At 45.6% G+C, this 16,190-nt stretch overlaps 2 protein-coding genes across 13 annotated transcripts; both read right to left on the bottom strand.

Moving 5' to 3' along the window:
• Window positions 1–1,409: 1,409 nt before the first annotated feature.
• On the bottom strand, window positions 1,410–3,425 carry TEX52 (testis expressed 52; the record flags this gene model as incomplete). The annotated part of the gene is made up of 2 exons (XM_081084580.1): window positions 1,410–1,961; window positions 3,354–3,425. 2 exons carry the CDS (start codon window positions 3,423–3,425, stop codon window positions 1,410–1,412), a joined length of 624 nt encoding a protein of 207 aa, XP_080940706.1.
• A 379-nt stretch (window positions 3,426–3,804) lies between these two features.
• FOXM1 (forkhead box M1) lies at window positions 3,805–15,763 on the bottom strand (the record flags this gene model as incomplete). 12 transcript variants are annotated; one of them, XM_081082451.1, is made up of 8 exons in its annotated part: window positions 3,805–5,769; window positions 9,701–9,876; window positions 10,069–10,138; window positions 10,736–10,780; window positions 11,679–11,807; window positions 12,916–13,107; window positions 14,500–14,651; window positions 15,262–15,763. In XM_081082451.1, 8 exons carry the CDS (start codon window positions 15,761–15,763, stop codon window positions 4,732–4,734), a joined length of 2,304 nt encoding a protein of 767 aa, XP_080938577.1. In that variant the 3' UTR covers window positions 3,805–4,731. The 12 variants fall into 12 exon arrangements, with proteins under 12 accessions (XP_080938577.1, XP_080938568.1, XP_080938578.1 ...); XM_081082442.1 differs by having other exon boundaries at window positions 3,805–5,812; window positions 9,669–9,876; XM_081082452.1 differs by having other exon boundaries at window positions 14,500–14,644; window positions 15,258–15,763.
• Window positions 15,764–16,190: the final 427 nt, after the last annotated feature.

Below are 16,190 nucleotides of genomic sequence, written 5' to 3' on the forward strand. Positions count from 1 at the left end.
GAAACACCAATCAGAAAGGATATATGCACCCATATGTTCATAGCAGCACAATTCACCATAGCTAATATCTGGAAATAGCCTAAGTGCCCATCAGTAGATGAGTGGATTAGAAAACTGTGGTACATCTACACGATGGAATACTATGCTGCTGTAAAAAAGAAGGAACTCTTACCATTTGCAACGGCATGGATGGAACTGGAGAACATTATGCTAAGTGAAATAAGCCAGTCAATGAAGGAAAAATACCACATGATCTCACTCATTCATGGATAATAAAGACCATTATAAACTTATGAACAATAATAGATACAGAGGCAGAGCTGCCTCAAACAGATTGTCAAACTGCAGTGGGAAGGCCAGGGAGGGTTGGGGGGCAGGAGGGAGGGGGGTAAGAGATCAACCGAAGGACTTGTATGCATGCATGTAAGCAAAACCAATGGACATAAGACACTGGGGGGGTAGGGGAGGCCAGGGGATTGTCAAGGGCGGGGAAAAAAAAGGACACATATGTAATACCCTTTGTAATACTTTAAGCAATACAAAAATAAAAAATAAAAAAATAAAAAATAATAATAATAAATCTTCATTGCAGGGACACTAGAGAGAAGCCAAGGCCTTGAATAATCTTCTCTCAAAATCACCAATTATTGGCTGTTTTTTTTTTTTTAAGATTGCAGATTTCCACAGCCTCCCCCTTCAACCCCTCAATGCTTCTGTTAATGCCTGTGGGATCGGAATTTAAGACATTCTATCCTTATTCTTCTCCTCCTTTCCCGCCACTCATGCCCAGTGCCTGGACTGGACCCAGTATGGCAATATCTGTGAGTTCCCATGATGGGGTGGGGGAGGGGGAGCTGCAGGGTTCTGGAATAAGTCCTTTTGCATTCCTGTCTCTGCTCACACCAGTCAGCCCTCCATCCCCTCCTTTCTGCCTTTCTTTTATATATATCCCCCAGGAAGGCTTCATGAGAAAACAAATGAAAGCTGAAAGGGTAAGAAGCCTTCAGAAAGGCAGAAAGGCCCTGGCCAGTTTGGCTCAATAGATAGAGCATCATCCTGTGGGCTCAAGGGTCCGGTCAAGGGCACATGCCCGGGGTTGCAGGCTCGAACCCCAGTAGGGGCGTGCAGGAGACAGCTGATTGATGTTTCTAACTCTCTATCCCTCTCCCTTCCTCTCTATAAAAAAATTAATAAAAATATATTTAAAAAGTAAATAAATGATTGAGCCCCTCCCCTGGTTGTCTTTCCCTTGCCTCCATCCCTTTCCTCCAGATACATTCAGAAGAGTGTTTAGTTTTCAGAGGTGGGAAAGTTAGAGTTCCAATTAGATATTAGAAACAGGAATCGGGGGGTGGGGGGGTCACCTGAACATGGGGAGGTGGGTGAGCTCCCTGAAGAAGGAGCGCCTCTTACTTCCTGAAGTTCTTTGGTGGCAGGATGTTGCCATTGGTGTCAAGTGGAGGTGCCCTTCCTTCACTCCTCAGCTTGAGTTTCTCCACTTCTTTTAGTTCTTTCACTGTCCTGAAAATCACCTGTTTCTTCAGGTCCTCATTCAAGAAGATAGGAGTGCAGCTGATGAAGGTCAGATAGCTGTTTTGACCCATCCAGGAGGGTGGGGGGATGGCGGGCTCTGCTGGGGGATAGCGGTGGGCCCTGGAGTCCGTCAGCCAGCGCCAGACATTGCTATCATAGGGTCTGTCAGGCCTGCTGGGAAAGGTGGCGGGCAAGCGCCCCACGTCAAGCCACGTGTGAAAGCCCCAGGTGTGCTTGGTTTTATCCTTCCAAGGGTGGATTATTCGGTGGCGTACCTTGGACTTGATGTCTGTGCAGGGTGGCAGCTTCAGGGCCAGCTGGTGGTAGGTTTGCCGGGTGAAGCCAGGCAATTCCCCGGGCTTATCAGTGAGGAGAAACTCACGCTGAGCCCATGTGCGGTAGTCTGGGAGGGACTCGGCCAGGAACATCTAGAGAGGGACAAAGGAAGCGTGGGGCACTTTGCCTCTGCTTCCCGGGAGCAGCCCAGAGGAAAGGAGCTGCCGGCCTCCTCCACACCAGGGCTCTCCTGGGGCACTGGCGGCCTGGCAGGGAGTGTGTCTCCCTCCGGCCCTGCCCAGCAGCAGGTAGGCTGGCTCTGTATTATTCCCATAGACCAGCGGTTCTCAACCTGTGGGTCGCGACCCCTTTAGGTGTCAAATGACCCTTTCAGAGGGGTCGCCTAAAACCATCGGAAAACACATATATAATTACATATTGTTTTTGTGATTAATCACTATGCTTTAATTATGTTCAATTTGTAACAATGAAAATACATCCTGCATATCAGATATTTACATTACAATTCATAACAGTAGCAAAATTACAGTTATGAAGTAGCAACGAAAATAATTTTATGGTTGGGGGTCACCACAACATGAGGAACTGTATTAAAGGGTCGCGGCATTAGGAAGGTTGAGAACCACTGCTGTAGACTGTTGATCTTTAGTTCTCTTTCCACCTACCAGGTTTGGGGTTGATTTCCCACCCTCTTTCAACTTGGATTTTCCCACTCTTCACTTCTTACCTCCACCCACCCTCTTCGTTCTGGGGCCCCCACAATCCTGCTGAGGAACTCATGCTCCTAATGGGCACACCAGGCCTGAGGAAAGCCTGAGGGAAAATGTCCTAACCAAGCCAAGTGTAGGAGGCAAGTCTTTCCTCAGAGAAGGAAGCCTGGGTGCTTTTCTACCAGGACTCCTCCCATTGCTCGTTTCCCTGTCATTGGTGCATTGCCCTTCTCATTAAAATACAGGCAAATACAGAAAGCGTCTAGGCTCTTCGTCCCTTCCCTTTTCTGTGCCACACCCCCATGAAATAAACAGTAGCAAATATGTAGGCACTGTGCAAAGTACTTATCCACATCTCACTTAATGTTCACAGCCCTGTGAGCAGGTGTTGTTATGGTCCTCATCTCAAAGATGCAAAAAGCAAGACACAGGAAATATCTCACACAGTAAATAACTCACCCAGAAAGCCTGTGGCCATTTGTCTGCACTAATCATGATACTATGCTCTCCAAAAATGCCTCTCCCGCCAGTCCACTCCTAGGACTTTTCTGGTTCCCAAAACTCCCGTTTCTTGGGCCCAGTCCCCTAAATCATCACTATGTGACCAACGGTCCAGGAGATCTAATAACCAGGCTTCTCCTCTCCTCTCTTCTGAACTCCGCGTTCACAGTACCATAGAACTAAGGGAGGAAGACAGCGGGAGTTCACAGATTGGAGATCTGCTGCCTTGGAGAAAGCATGACCCAGGGGGACAGCCACTAGCCCAGTGGGGAACAAAAAGGTAGGTCTCAGAGATGAGGCCCTGGCCCCTACCTGCAGGAAAGGTTTCCTGGCATCGGATGGTTTACTTTGCCCTCTGAGTGATCTTCCTGGGTTACAAGCCATTCTTCTTCTGGGCCTCATTGCCAGGAGGGGCAGCTTTATAGGGAAGACCTTACTGGCAGCATTGTTGGCTGCCCGGTTGCTATGGTGCTGTTTCCTGGGCGGTGCCTCGGGGAGGAGGGCTCATCAGACCCTTGGGCCCTGGTTGCTCCAGGCCCAGAGCCAGGGGATGGGACAAGTTCTGACTGTGAAAGATGGGAATGGGAGCGCTTCTGGGAAGGGACTGGCCTAGGAAGGCGGTCCGTGCCACAGGCCTTTGCACTCTCAAGTGCTTCATGCTGTCTTCAGACCTTGCTCGCCCATCTTCACCGTCACCCACTTTCTTTCCCAATCCCTTCCTAGCTTAGGGACCAGACGCCAACACACCACAGAGAGAAACTCTTACACCCTGGATTTTATTGAGTAGTTACAGTAGTGTTCTTGCGCTGGCTCACACGCATATGGCCGGCTGGGGCCCAGGTGGCTCTTTGCAAAGCTGCAGTGCAAGCTAAGGAAGCCAGGCAGGTCAGGACCCTTTTAGCCTCCTCAAGCCTCAGGCCAGGTTCTCATCAGTGCTAGTCTCTCTGGCATGATTAGGGGCACTATCAGAGAAACATCACGTGGGCACACAGCTGGGCGCCCACACTCTGCCTCAGATGCATCCACCCCCCACTCCCAATTCCACTCTTGACACATTATGGGACAGTTTTACCAGGATTTCTTCTTGGAAACATGGGGAGGTGGGAGGGAAGAGCAGTAGAAGGGGCTCTGGCAAGCCGATCTGCTTGTCTGGGTGCCTACGGTAAAGAACCCTTGAGGCAGGCAACTTGGGCCTGGAGGAAAGCGTGGAACAGAAGCAAAGTGAAACCCCTGTCATCCTACCCACCTTCTGGTAGTCTGTAGATAATGATCTAAGGAAATAAGCTTACATTTAAAATTAGAGGATAATTTGGAGCATATACACTATTTACAGGACACCCTGCAAGGAACAGGGAAGGTGAAACTGCTGGGCACAATACAAACAGTTTGGGGAGTTCCTAATCTCTTTTCATCCTTGTTTCTGCTATGCCCACCCTTCAGCTCTCGCAGGGGGATTGAGGAATCAGATTCTCTAGGGGAGCATAGGGTGGCACAGAGTTCAGATACCAGGGCCTCGAGGCTTGTAGAGGGCCCAATGGTGACTATGGCACGATGTCTGCCTTGGCATAACAAGGTGGGGCTAGAGGGCGGACAGTCCCTGCTTGCCGTCCTTTCTCAGGCCTTGGATGGCCCAGCCACTCTTGGATGGCCCAGAGTGGACAGCTTGAGCAGCAAGGGTAAGGTCAGGTCTCTACCGCAGCTCAGGCAGGAGCTGAGCCCAGTTGATGTTGTCAGGGCCGAGCAGGTCCTCCTCCAGGCCAGGGAAGCTGATGTCCAGCAGAATCTTGCTCAGGCTGTCATTCATTGTGTCCAGAACCAGGCCTTCTGTCAGGGAACGGTTGGCTGGAAGGCTGGCAACCTGTGGCTCCCCAACCATGGGGTAGTCTGGCTTGGGGACTTCCATTTCTGAGGGGGAACAGCTACTAAAGGGGTCAGCGTTGAGGTCAAAGGGCTCAGAATTGAGGAGTTCTTGGGGTGAGTCAAAGAGGGGGATACTTTTCAGTGGGGTGGTACTGAAATCTGTCAGCCCCAGGGAGTCAGGTAGGGGGCCAAAGGTACCCTCAGGGGTTCGTACTGGGCTGAAATCTAACCCTCCAATTTTGGCTGGGGGTGTAAGCCTCCAGGATTCAGGGCTCAAGGGGAGGACAGATTTGCTCGGGGTAGAGGAGACGGGCAGCGTCTCCTTAATGGGTGTCTTAAAAGGTCCTCCCTCCTCCTGGGAGTAGCCAAGCTGGGAGGCAGGCACAGAGGGCTCTGAAGGGAGAGTGAGCTCTGTGGCTGGTTTTGAAGTCCCAGGGGCCTCTGAGAAGAGCAGCTCAGGCTCATCCACACAGGGAGGTAGTAGGTGCTGTTTCCTTCGAGACCGGCTCATCTCCCTCCCCTCCCTTCGTTTAATCACCAGCATTTCAGACACACACCGGGTTGGGGACCTGAGCCCACTGTAGGACTTCTTGGACTTTGGAGTGGGCGAGTGAGGGGAGTCGTCCTCCCAGGACTGAGACAGCTCCTCTTTGACAGATGGGCACGGCGAGGGCCACTCTATCAGGGGTGGGCTCTCCACCTTGATAGGCCTCCCTAAGTGTGGCATTTCCTCCCCAGGCTGTATTTCTTCCTCCTTGATGGGCTGAACTGGAAGCAGAGGAGACAGCCCTTCTCCAAGCAGGAATTTCTCCTCTTTCACTGGCCCTGCAGTGGGCAGAGGAGCGACCCCCTCATCAGCTAGGTGCACCTGAAAGGGAAGTAGGGACAAGATGAGAGGGAGCTCTTGAAGCCTTGAGATTCAACCCAGTCACCAGGAGGGACATAAGATGATGACTAAAATAAGTGACATGCTGCTACTAATCCTCTTTTTGTCTTTTTAAATTCTTAAAAACTATTAAATATGAGACTATATGATGAAGGCGGTAGCTCAATTCCAGGGGGAAAAGATAGATCATTTAATATAGTGCTGACATAATTAGTATCTAGCTGAGAAAAAAATAAAGTTGGATGCCTATTTTATACCATATACAAAGATAAAAGAAAAATTAAAACCATACAAATCCTGAAAGAGAATCTAGGAGACTACATGTACAATCTGAGGGTGACCTTCTTAACCAAGACTGGAAACCCAGAAGCTGTAAGAGAGAAAAGAGATAAATTTGACTACATAAAAATGTAAAATCTTACTGTGGCAAGAGAAACCATAAACCCAGTTAAGAAACAAACAACGGAAGTAAAAAAAAAAAAAATCTTCAGCCTAAAAGACAGAAGGTTAATATTTTAATAAAATGAATTAGCACAAATTATTAACAGAACCCTATAAAAAATAGGCAACATCCATAAATAAGCATCTCACAGTGAATAATCCCAAGTGAATAAACATAACAAGAAGGTGCTCACACTTACTAATAAGCAAAGAAAGATGAAATAATTTTATGTACATTAGATGGGCAAATATTAAAAAGATTAATAATGCCAATTGCTAGCAAAGACATAGGTCTTGTCATATATTGCTAGTAGAAATGTGAATTATCACAGATTTTTTGAAAAGCAATCTAGCAATATTTAATAAAATTTAAAATACCTCTTTACTTAGCAATCTCATGTCTGGGACCCTATTCCATAGAAATAAAAGCACTAGTAAGAAAATACTTGCAAAGATATTTATTGCAATGCTGTTCATAGGAGAAAAATATTAGAAACAAAATGTTATAGCCCATAAGAGTGGAATGGTTTGAAAAATTATGACATAGCCACACCAGGGAATATTATGTGACCATTAAAAAACAATGAATTATGATTCCAGTCAAAGGCATATACCTCGGTGCAGGTTCCCCAGCCCTGGTTAGGGTGCATGCAGGAGGCAACCAATCACTGTGTCTCGATCACATTGATATTTCTTTCTGTCTCTCCCTCTCCCTTCCACTCTCTCTAAAAATCAATGGAAAAATAGCCTAGGTAAGGATTAACAACAATAACAAAAAAAGACAATGAAATAGAGCTGTGCCAGGTGACTTGTAATATAATCCCATTTCAATGTTCCATGTGCTGTGTGTGTATATGTAAAATGGCTAGGGGGGTCCTGGCTGGTGTTGCTCAGTGGTTGAGCATCAAGCTATGAACCAGGAGGTCACGGTTCGATTCCTGGTCAGGGCACATGCCTGAGTTGTGGGCTTGATCCCCAGTGGGGGCATGCAGGAGGGAGCCAATCAATGATTCTCTCTCATCATTGATGTTTCTATCTCTCTCTCCCTTCTCTGAAATCAATAAAAATATATTTTGAAAAATAATTAAGTAAATAAAATGGCTAGGGGAGCGCTATGTGGAGGGGAGCTAAAGGGGGAAAAGTGGAGGACACTGTAATACTGTCAACAATAAAAAATGGCTATGACTATATATGTATGTCTATTATACTAAAAATAGATAAAAATATGGAAGAAAGCAGAGTAAATTGTCATTATCGGTTATTTGAGGAGCAGGGGTGATATGGGTGAAGGTGGGAGAGGGTAAGCAAAAAGAAGAAAAAGAGAAAAAGACTTCATTAAAACAAAAACAATATACATGCTATAATCATATTAAAGTACATATGTAAAATTATGTATGGTGGTACGTATCATTTTATACATATATTTTAAATAATTTTTAAATAATTTAAAAAGCAACCCAAGTCTCTAAACTCCAGAGCCCATTCTGTTTCCATCTCAGTGTAGGGGGTGGAGCCTTTTCCCTACTTTGTTACAGATGAGCTTCTGCTCACAAAAACTTTTCTGGAGGGTTAGGTCCAGACTTGGCTGCCCATCAAAATATGGTCTTAACTTACGCTCCTCTCAAACTAGACCAATGATGCTTATCAACCAGGGGCCATTTGGTAATGTCTGGGACATTTTAATTTAATTTTCACATGGTTGGTAGGGGGATGGTGCTCCTGGCACCTAGTGGGGAGAGACCAGGTGATGCCACTAAACGTCCTTCAGTGCACAGGACAGCACCCCTACCCCCCACCCCCAGCAAAGAATTATCCAGCTCTAAATGCCAATAGTATGGAGGCTGAGAAACCCTGAGCTAGACTGACCAGTTTACTCCACTATTACTGGGTACAAACTGGCACTTCCTGCCTCTATACTCTCTCCACTCTTATCTGTTTACCCAAATCCACTTCTAAGATCTACTTCTTTTGCCCGACTGGTGTGGCTCAGTGGTTGAGTGCCGACCCATGAACCAGGAGGTCACAGTTCAATTCCTGGTCAGGGCACATGCCTGGGTTGTAGGCTCGATCCCCAGTGGGGAGCTTGCAGGAGGTAGCCAATTGATGATTCTGTCTCATCATTGATGTTTCTGACTCTCTTTCCCTCTCCTTTCCTCTCTCTATGAAATCAATAAAAACATATTTTTTTTAATGAAAAAAGATCTTTCTTTTTTGAAAATTTGAAAATTCTTCTTTAACCACCCAGCCCATCTATCTATCCATATCAGTGGTTCTCAACCTTGGCAGCACACGAGAATCACCTGAGAATCTTTTTAAAATCCTAATTTCTGGGCCTTATTCTCTGGAAATTCTGTTTGTTAGTAATGTTGTGGCTCCACCCATAACAAAGAAACAGCATTTCCAGAGGATGAGGCCCAGAAATCAGGATTTTAAAAAGATTCCCAGGTGATTCTCATGTGCAGCCAAGGTTGAGATCTATATAAAAGGCTAATATGCTAAGTGTCTTTCCCTCCGTCTGGGTAATGACATCAAGTAGCAACACCTGGCTTCCTCTCCCTAGTGACGACTAGCCTCCTTGCAGTTTCTTCAGCCCAGGAATACCACTTGCTTATAGCCAGATGGAAACACTTTACACTGTAACCAAATATCTGTGAAGCGTTTTCCCATGCCTCATTTCATTTGATCCTCAGAGAAGTCCTGGAGTAGGTAGATAGGAGACTTGGTAGAATCCTCTTTTCTTTTAATTAGCCAGAAAATGGAGATTTAGAAAGCTTAGAAACCTGACCCGACTAAAAAAAAGTAAGAAATGGTGGAACTTGAAAATGACTTGAGGTTTTCTCACTGCACAGAATATAGTCAAACACTGCTGCAGTTAAATATTTTACCCTTTGTTCTCCCTGTGTGATCTACAATAATAATCTGCTTCGTGTTGATAGTTACTGCTCTGTTGCTGACAATTACCTGAAAGAGAAGTTGGGGTGCTTCACTGGGCTGGAAAAAGTTTAGCTAAATCAGAAAGCAGATCTAATTAAGCAAGTTTGTTCTCTATCTATAAAAGGCTAAGTTAACTCGCGCATGTGTGATACATAAAAAGCTCATGCTGGCGCCAATTGCATGTGCGTGTTTCCATCCGTCGTTGATCGTGAATTTGTTTGACACTTCTATTATAGAGAAAGGGCGAATAGCGATATTAAAATATTTCTTCTAGTTAATTTCCTTTCAATGTGCATGAATTTGTGCACTGGGCCACCAGTGTATCATAACAACCTTGTCCCAATTCTTACACACTCATCAGGTATTTTGGGCCTTCTGACAACACTTACATTGTAGTCAAATTCCTATGTTATTAAATTTTCCATTGTTTTACCTATCCAACTTAATTTATAAGCTATTCAAGGAACAGTCAGTAGAGTGCAGTTGCAAATGTAGGTCCAATGCACATAATCCTCAGAGGAAAACAGAAGCCACTCACCTTGGGGGCAATACGGACTCGTTTGCTGTGGCGGGCAAGCTCTGAGCTCATGAGTGAAGCTGCCAGGGGCAATGGCACCTTTACCGAGGGCTGTAACACCAGTGGCTGGTTCACTGGGAACCGAATGGGTACCAGGTATGAGCTGACCCGGGGTAGCAATGGCTTCATCTTCCGCCCTAGGAGGAAATAGGAGAGATAAGGGGTATGGGTCCAGAGACACACCCTTCTCAATCCCAGGAGTTGTGCTCAGATCCCTTTGAGCTAGGCACAGATCCCTTTGAGCCAGGCACAGAATCCCAGAGTCAGATCCCCTAAAAATATGCCCCCAGAACAAGGATTAGGTCTGAGGCCCACTCTCCCATACTAACGTGCGCCCAGTGGGAGTGCAGTTTTGATGGTCACATTCCGGCGGAGCTCAGGATTGGGTCGTTTCTGCTGCTGTGTGTGGCCATAGGAAGAGAGAGAAACCTGGGTTAATAAGGCAGGGGAGGAGGCGGGAGAACCCACCAGCTGCTCTGGTACTATGCACTGAGCTAACGAACAGCCCAGAAACCAAAGCTGCTCTGGGAGGATGCAGGTGAGCAATGCCACCAAGCCTGGTTAGTGGGAAAGGTGGGCAGCACACAGGTTTATGGTGACAGGTCCTAGCACCTCATCCATGTCCTCACCACCCCCAGGGGATGCTAACGCATGTAGTTCTAAGAGTGACAAAGAAAAGCCAGGACGAAAGTGAGAGAAAACATTGCTTCCTGCCAGTCCTATGCCATGCACTGTGGTTGCTATCTTGCACCAAGCCCATGGCATATCCTCCTGCCACGCCCGCTCTGCTCAGTGCACCTTCATGATCGCCCATGTGAGGGGAGGGAGAAGTGGGCCCTCCTCTGGGGAGATGAGGTGACAGTCACACATTTCCTCACTCCAGAAGCTTGGTGCTCTGTACTTAGGGCTGGCAGTCTTGTCCCTGTCCGCTAAAGCCATGCTAAGCCGTGAAAGGAAAATAAGGCCAAACCCCGAGCCAGAGGGAAAGAATCTTACTGATTCCAAGTGCTCGGGTGATTGTGGAGACCCTGGGTCCAGTGGCTGTGGTGGGCAGGCATTTGTGGGAGAGAAATGAGATGAAGTTACCACCAGCATGGTCAATCAATCTGACCACATTGGGAAAAACACCTATTCCTGCCTGATGCTGAGGGCCACCCTGGTCAACTGTCCCTCCCAACAGAATGGTTATGGGCACTCTGAAATCCCAAAACAATCACTTCTAAAGAGTTGTTCAGTTGGCTCGGTTTCTGGTCTCTAGCCTAAAGAAGGGCTTTTAAAAAACAAGGTTTCTTAGACTTTTTCTGTAAGAATCACCTGAGAAGCTTGTTAAAAAAACGTATTTCTGGGCCCATCCTAGACCCATTGAATCAGAAGCCCCAAGAAAGGGGCTTGGGAAGTTGTGTGGGTTTTTTTTAAAATAAATTTTTATTGATTTCAGAGAGGAAGGGAGAGGGAGAGAGACATAGAAACATCAATGCTGAGAGGGAATCATTGATTGGCTGCCTCCTGCACACCCCCTACTGGGGATCAAGCACACAACCAGGGCATGTGCCCTTGACAGGAATCGAACCTGGGACCCTTCAGTCTGCAGGCCCATGCTCTATCCACTGAGCCAAACGTGCTAGGATGGGCAGCTGTTTTTTAATAAGTATCCCAGGCAGTTCTTATCCACAGGGCAGTTAGGGAAATGCTATTCTGGGAAGTCCTCTTATTTGGACCAAGTAGTCCTCTCTATGGCCTGGTCTAGTACTAAAGTGGGTCTTTGGTATTTGTCAACTGTACTTAATTCATTGAGTTTTATGCAAATCACCTATGGGCCAGCTGGCATCTAACTCTCCCCAGATCAGATAAGATCATGACAAGGAACACTGGTTTCTTTTTGAGATGGATATTACAACCTCCAACTCTGGCCCCATTTAGAAGAAACCAGGACACTCACCTTAAACACCTGGTCCAAGGTCAAGTAACGATTGGCACTGGGGTGAATGGTCCAGAAGGAGACCTTGCCATTGGCAGACGTCTCTCGAACAAACATGTCATGAAGAGAAAGGTTATGGCGAATGGAATTCTGAAAGAAGAGACAACCGGTTACCAGCTATTTTAGCTACAGAAACATCACCCTTGATGTTTCCTAAGGGGATATGAGCCTCAGGCCTCATCCACTGTACCCAGCACAGACTGTCGAGTGTCCAATTCTATCCCTACCTCCACACTGCAGAGCCATCCATCTCAGCCAAAAACCCATCTATCCTACGGGGATAAAGGCGGTACCATTTCTTAGGTTTGTGTTAAAGAAAAGACCTGGATAGCTGTCAAGAGCTAGAAAAGAGGAATGAGACTTTGAAGCAATAATCAATAACAATTTAGGAGAGTAAAGAAATAAGAAACTTGGGACCTAGCTGGTTTGGCTCAGTGGATAGCGCGTTGGCCTGCAGACTAAAGGGTCCCAGGTTCGATTACAGTCAAGAGCACATGCCCAGGTTGCGGGCTTGATCCTAGTAGGGGGCATGTAGGAGGCAGCCAATCAATGATTCTCTCTCATCATCAATGTTTCTATCTCTCCTTCTCCCTTTCTCTCTGAAATCAATAAAAATATATTTTTTAAAAAAGAACGAAATAAGAAACTTGGAAATTTAGTTGAGGTAAGAATGTGAAGTTAAAAGTTCTATTGTGGGGAGAACAAAACAAAAAAACGTTGGCTTGAAGCTGAGTATGTCAAAGGACCTGAGTTGTGGCTCTGACAATGTAGTGTGACCTAGTGACTCCCAGGCATCTGTTTTCCCATCAATAAAATGAAAGAAAATCCCTGCCTTCTAGAAATATTATGTGACATTAGAGGTGAATCCTCACAGATAGCATTGTTTTTAAAAGATCTTTTCAGAAAGCTACTTAGTCACTCCAGCTGCTGTTCAATGTAGCACAAAACTGGGCTCAGTGCTACATGGAAGAGTCCTGGTAAACCTTAGGTAGTGACAGGTAAAGTGGCTGCAGAGTTCTTATTGATGATTTTGGCTGGATTCAGCAGGATCAAGTCATAATCCAAAAGATACAACTGGTTATAGTTCTAGCATCCTTTAATATTCTCTCAGAGCACCAGACATCAAGTGTTGGACATCTGTGTAGACAAACTGTCGGACCAGAGTGACCTCCATGTGGGTTGTTATGGAACACAGTACCTTCCAGCCTGGCTTTGCCATATGCTTAAAATAGGGGAAGTGGTCCTCGATCCACGTGTAGATGTCTTTCAAGGTCATGCGCTTCCTCTCGGTACTGTTGATGGCGAATTGTATCATGGCCATGTAAGAGTACGGCGGCCGCTCAGACACGGAGTCCTGCCAGGATGTTGATCCTCCTGGGAGTTCCTCAACCTGAGGGTTATGAGAAACCAGAGGGAGAGAGAAAAGGGAATGACATGGAAGAGTTCACAAGACCTCCTCCAGCCCCCCTTGAATAACATTCCCCAGAAAAACCTCTTATCCCACAAAAATCACACTAGGAACAAACTCATCCCAGACCACTTATTCCATAGAATAAAAGTTTAGAATTAGAAAGGATCTTAGAGATGATCCAATCCAGTCCAACAATGTAGAACCACTTCTCTGTCTTTGTTATTTTTGTTGAAGATATTTCCCAATAATAAGTGTCCAGTTTTTGGTAGTTGAAATCTCCCAGGAAAGTTTGGGTATATGTTATGATTCATAAAACTTTAATTTTATACAAAATCACACCCATATGGAGCCTTGGCTGGGTAGCTCAGTTGGTTAGAGCATCGTTCCAATATGCCAAAGTTGCAGGTTCAATCGCTGGTCAGGGCACATATAAGAAGCAATCAATGAATGCATAAATAAGTGGACAACAAATGGATGTTTCTCTCTCTCTCTAAATAAATTAAAAAAACAACAACCACCACACCCATTTTTCATACCTGGGGCCCATGAGACCTAGGTCTTACTCTAATTCCTTCTCCTGATGTGAATAAACCCATCTCCTTTCAATGTTTGTGTGAGAGAAATATTTCTGAGTACAGGACAGAAAAATGTCTACAAAGTGTAAATTTGACTAAGTCTTAGGCAAGGATCTGATCATTCACATTTCAAAATATTAAGCTTTAAAAAATATTGAGTTTTATTATATTTGTAAGTTTATATTTATTTGATATGTTTATATAAATAACTTCATCAAGTATACACGTTATAAGTGAACAGCTCAATTTTTACTTATGTATATATCCATGCAACTTTTTACTTTTAAAGCTTGTGGCATGGATGATTAAAAGGGATATACAACAGAATCCAGGTGTGTGGCAACTGTGAAAAACAACCCCAGCCACACAATTAGGTCAAATCAATTTTGATTGCTGGGGAAATATTTAAAATTAACATCTAACTTACTTTATTTTCTAGTAATATATAAGAAAACTATCTGGTTAAGAATTATATTTCTTTCATACCATCGGGTTGTTTCTTTCAAGTTTGGCTTTCCAAACTAAGACCTTTTTATCATTTCCTGAATACCTTAGGGCGGAGTACTAAACTCAGTGCTGACAGAATGCGCTGAGCCAGAGGAATCTGCCCTCAAGGAAGTTTTGCAGATGGGGAGAAAGATCCCAAGCAGAAAGGTAGCTCAAAGGTTAAACAGAATTGCACTAAGTGAACGCTAATACCAGAACTTGGAAATTCTGCTGCATTGGCCACTTGGTCCATTTCCCTTCTTAGAAGTTCCCTGCATGGCTCTCATGTCCCTAGTGAGTGACAGTTCACCTTAACCTGACTCGGCTCCAAGTGCTGATTTTCCTTTCCTTCCATCTCTTGCTTGATGCTGCAGGAGCCCAGGCCATCAGAACTCATCTTTCCAAGCCACTGGATGTTGGTCAAGCTGGTGTTAAGAGTGCAGCCTGCTGCCTCACTGCCAGCTAGAGGGGAAATAATTCAAGATGTCACTTAGCTGCCTGATCTGATGGCCAGCAGGTCCATCAAAATTGGTGGTTAGGGATCACCTCTCCAAGAGCTCTATCCTTAGGGTCAAGGGAATGAATACATGCTGAATCTACTGTGGCACTCAGGAACTCCACCCCATTATGGATCTCAGGAGAAATTCAGGAGCACAGTTTCAAGTTGCATTTCAATCTGGGCCACACTGACCCTTAGAGATCAGTCAAGGCAACCTTATAAAAGAGTTTATAAGTATCTGCACAGAGAAAACCACTTTTCCTCCTCATGCTTCAGTTTTCTCCTTTATTAAGATAGATAAAGATCCCTACTTCTTTATACAGTCAACGGGAGAGATAAACAAAAACAATAAAGAAATCCTTTTCCAATATAAAGAAGGCAATTAGAAGTGCTAAATGATAATTACAACCCTTTGGACAGTGCCCAAAGGATCTGGGTGAAGGTTTCAGAATGACTTTCTCCTGGGTCAGGCTACATGCTACCTGTTGTAGGCATCAACATGACTGACTGCAGTCCTTGCCACCGAAAGGGAAAGGCTGAGCTCCACACCCCTTTGCCTTGCAGACCACATACCACAGTTCTCCCATCTCTGCCCAAGAAGGGCTCCAGGAAGTCTAGGAAGATTCCCATCCGTAGCTGCAGGTTTTGGTCCCGGGGTCTTGGTGATCTCTTCTGTCCTCTTGGTATCATTGCTGGTTTGGGCTTGAGGCTGGGGTTCTGGAGGGTGAGTGGGGGCTCCCCCACAGCTAATGAGGATGAATTTGTTGGGCCCATTGCTGCCACTCTCCTTTCCTTTGGCGGTCAATGCTGTGATGATGCTCTGGATATTGGCATTGTTGGGGATGGCTACCACTTGGGTGTTGGGCATAGTGGGGTGGTTAATAATCTTGATCCCAACCGGAAACTTGCAAGAGGTGGACTCTGCCACCTCATTGGAGGCCTGTGCTTGACCAGGCTCTTGTTGGGCAGGGGGCCGTTTAGGATCCTCCTCTGATGTTTCACCTGGGGCATTTTGAACAGGTAAGGGCAGCCTCCGTCTTTTGAGAATCAGTGGCCGATGGGGGCTGGTTTTCATTATGAATCTATGTTTTCATTCTCCATTGAGAATCATAAGAATGGACCCTGGAAAGTGCAAGGAGCAGCAGGAAGTCAGAGATCTGTGAGGATGAGAAGGTTTTGTTAGAGCAGTGGTTCTCAACCTTCCTAATGCCATGACCCTTTAATATAGTTCCTCATGTTGTGGTGACCCCCAATTGCACTGTTACAAATTGACCATAATTAAAGTATAGTGATTAATCACAAAAACAATATGTAATTATATATGTTTTCCGATGGTCTTAGGCGACCCCTGTGAAAGGGTCATTTGACCCCCAAAGGGGTCGGGACCCACAGGTTGAGAACCGCTGTGTTAGAGAGAGGTGTTTCTCTTCCTATGACCAGGAGCGTGAGCCCAAAGGCCCAAATGAACACTCCCTGGGCCTTTGTTAAGATCTCAGACAATA

Source organism: Myotis nattereri (assembly GCF_964212035.1).
Source record: "Myotis nattereri genome assembly, chromosome: 2".
NCBI lineage: Eukaryota > Metazoa > Chordata > Mammalia > Chiroptera > Vespertilionidae > Myotis > Myotis nattereri.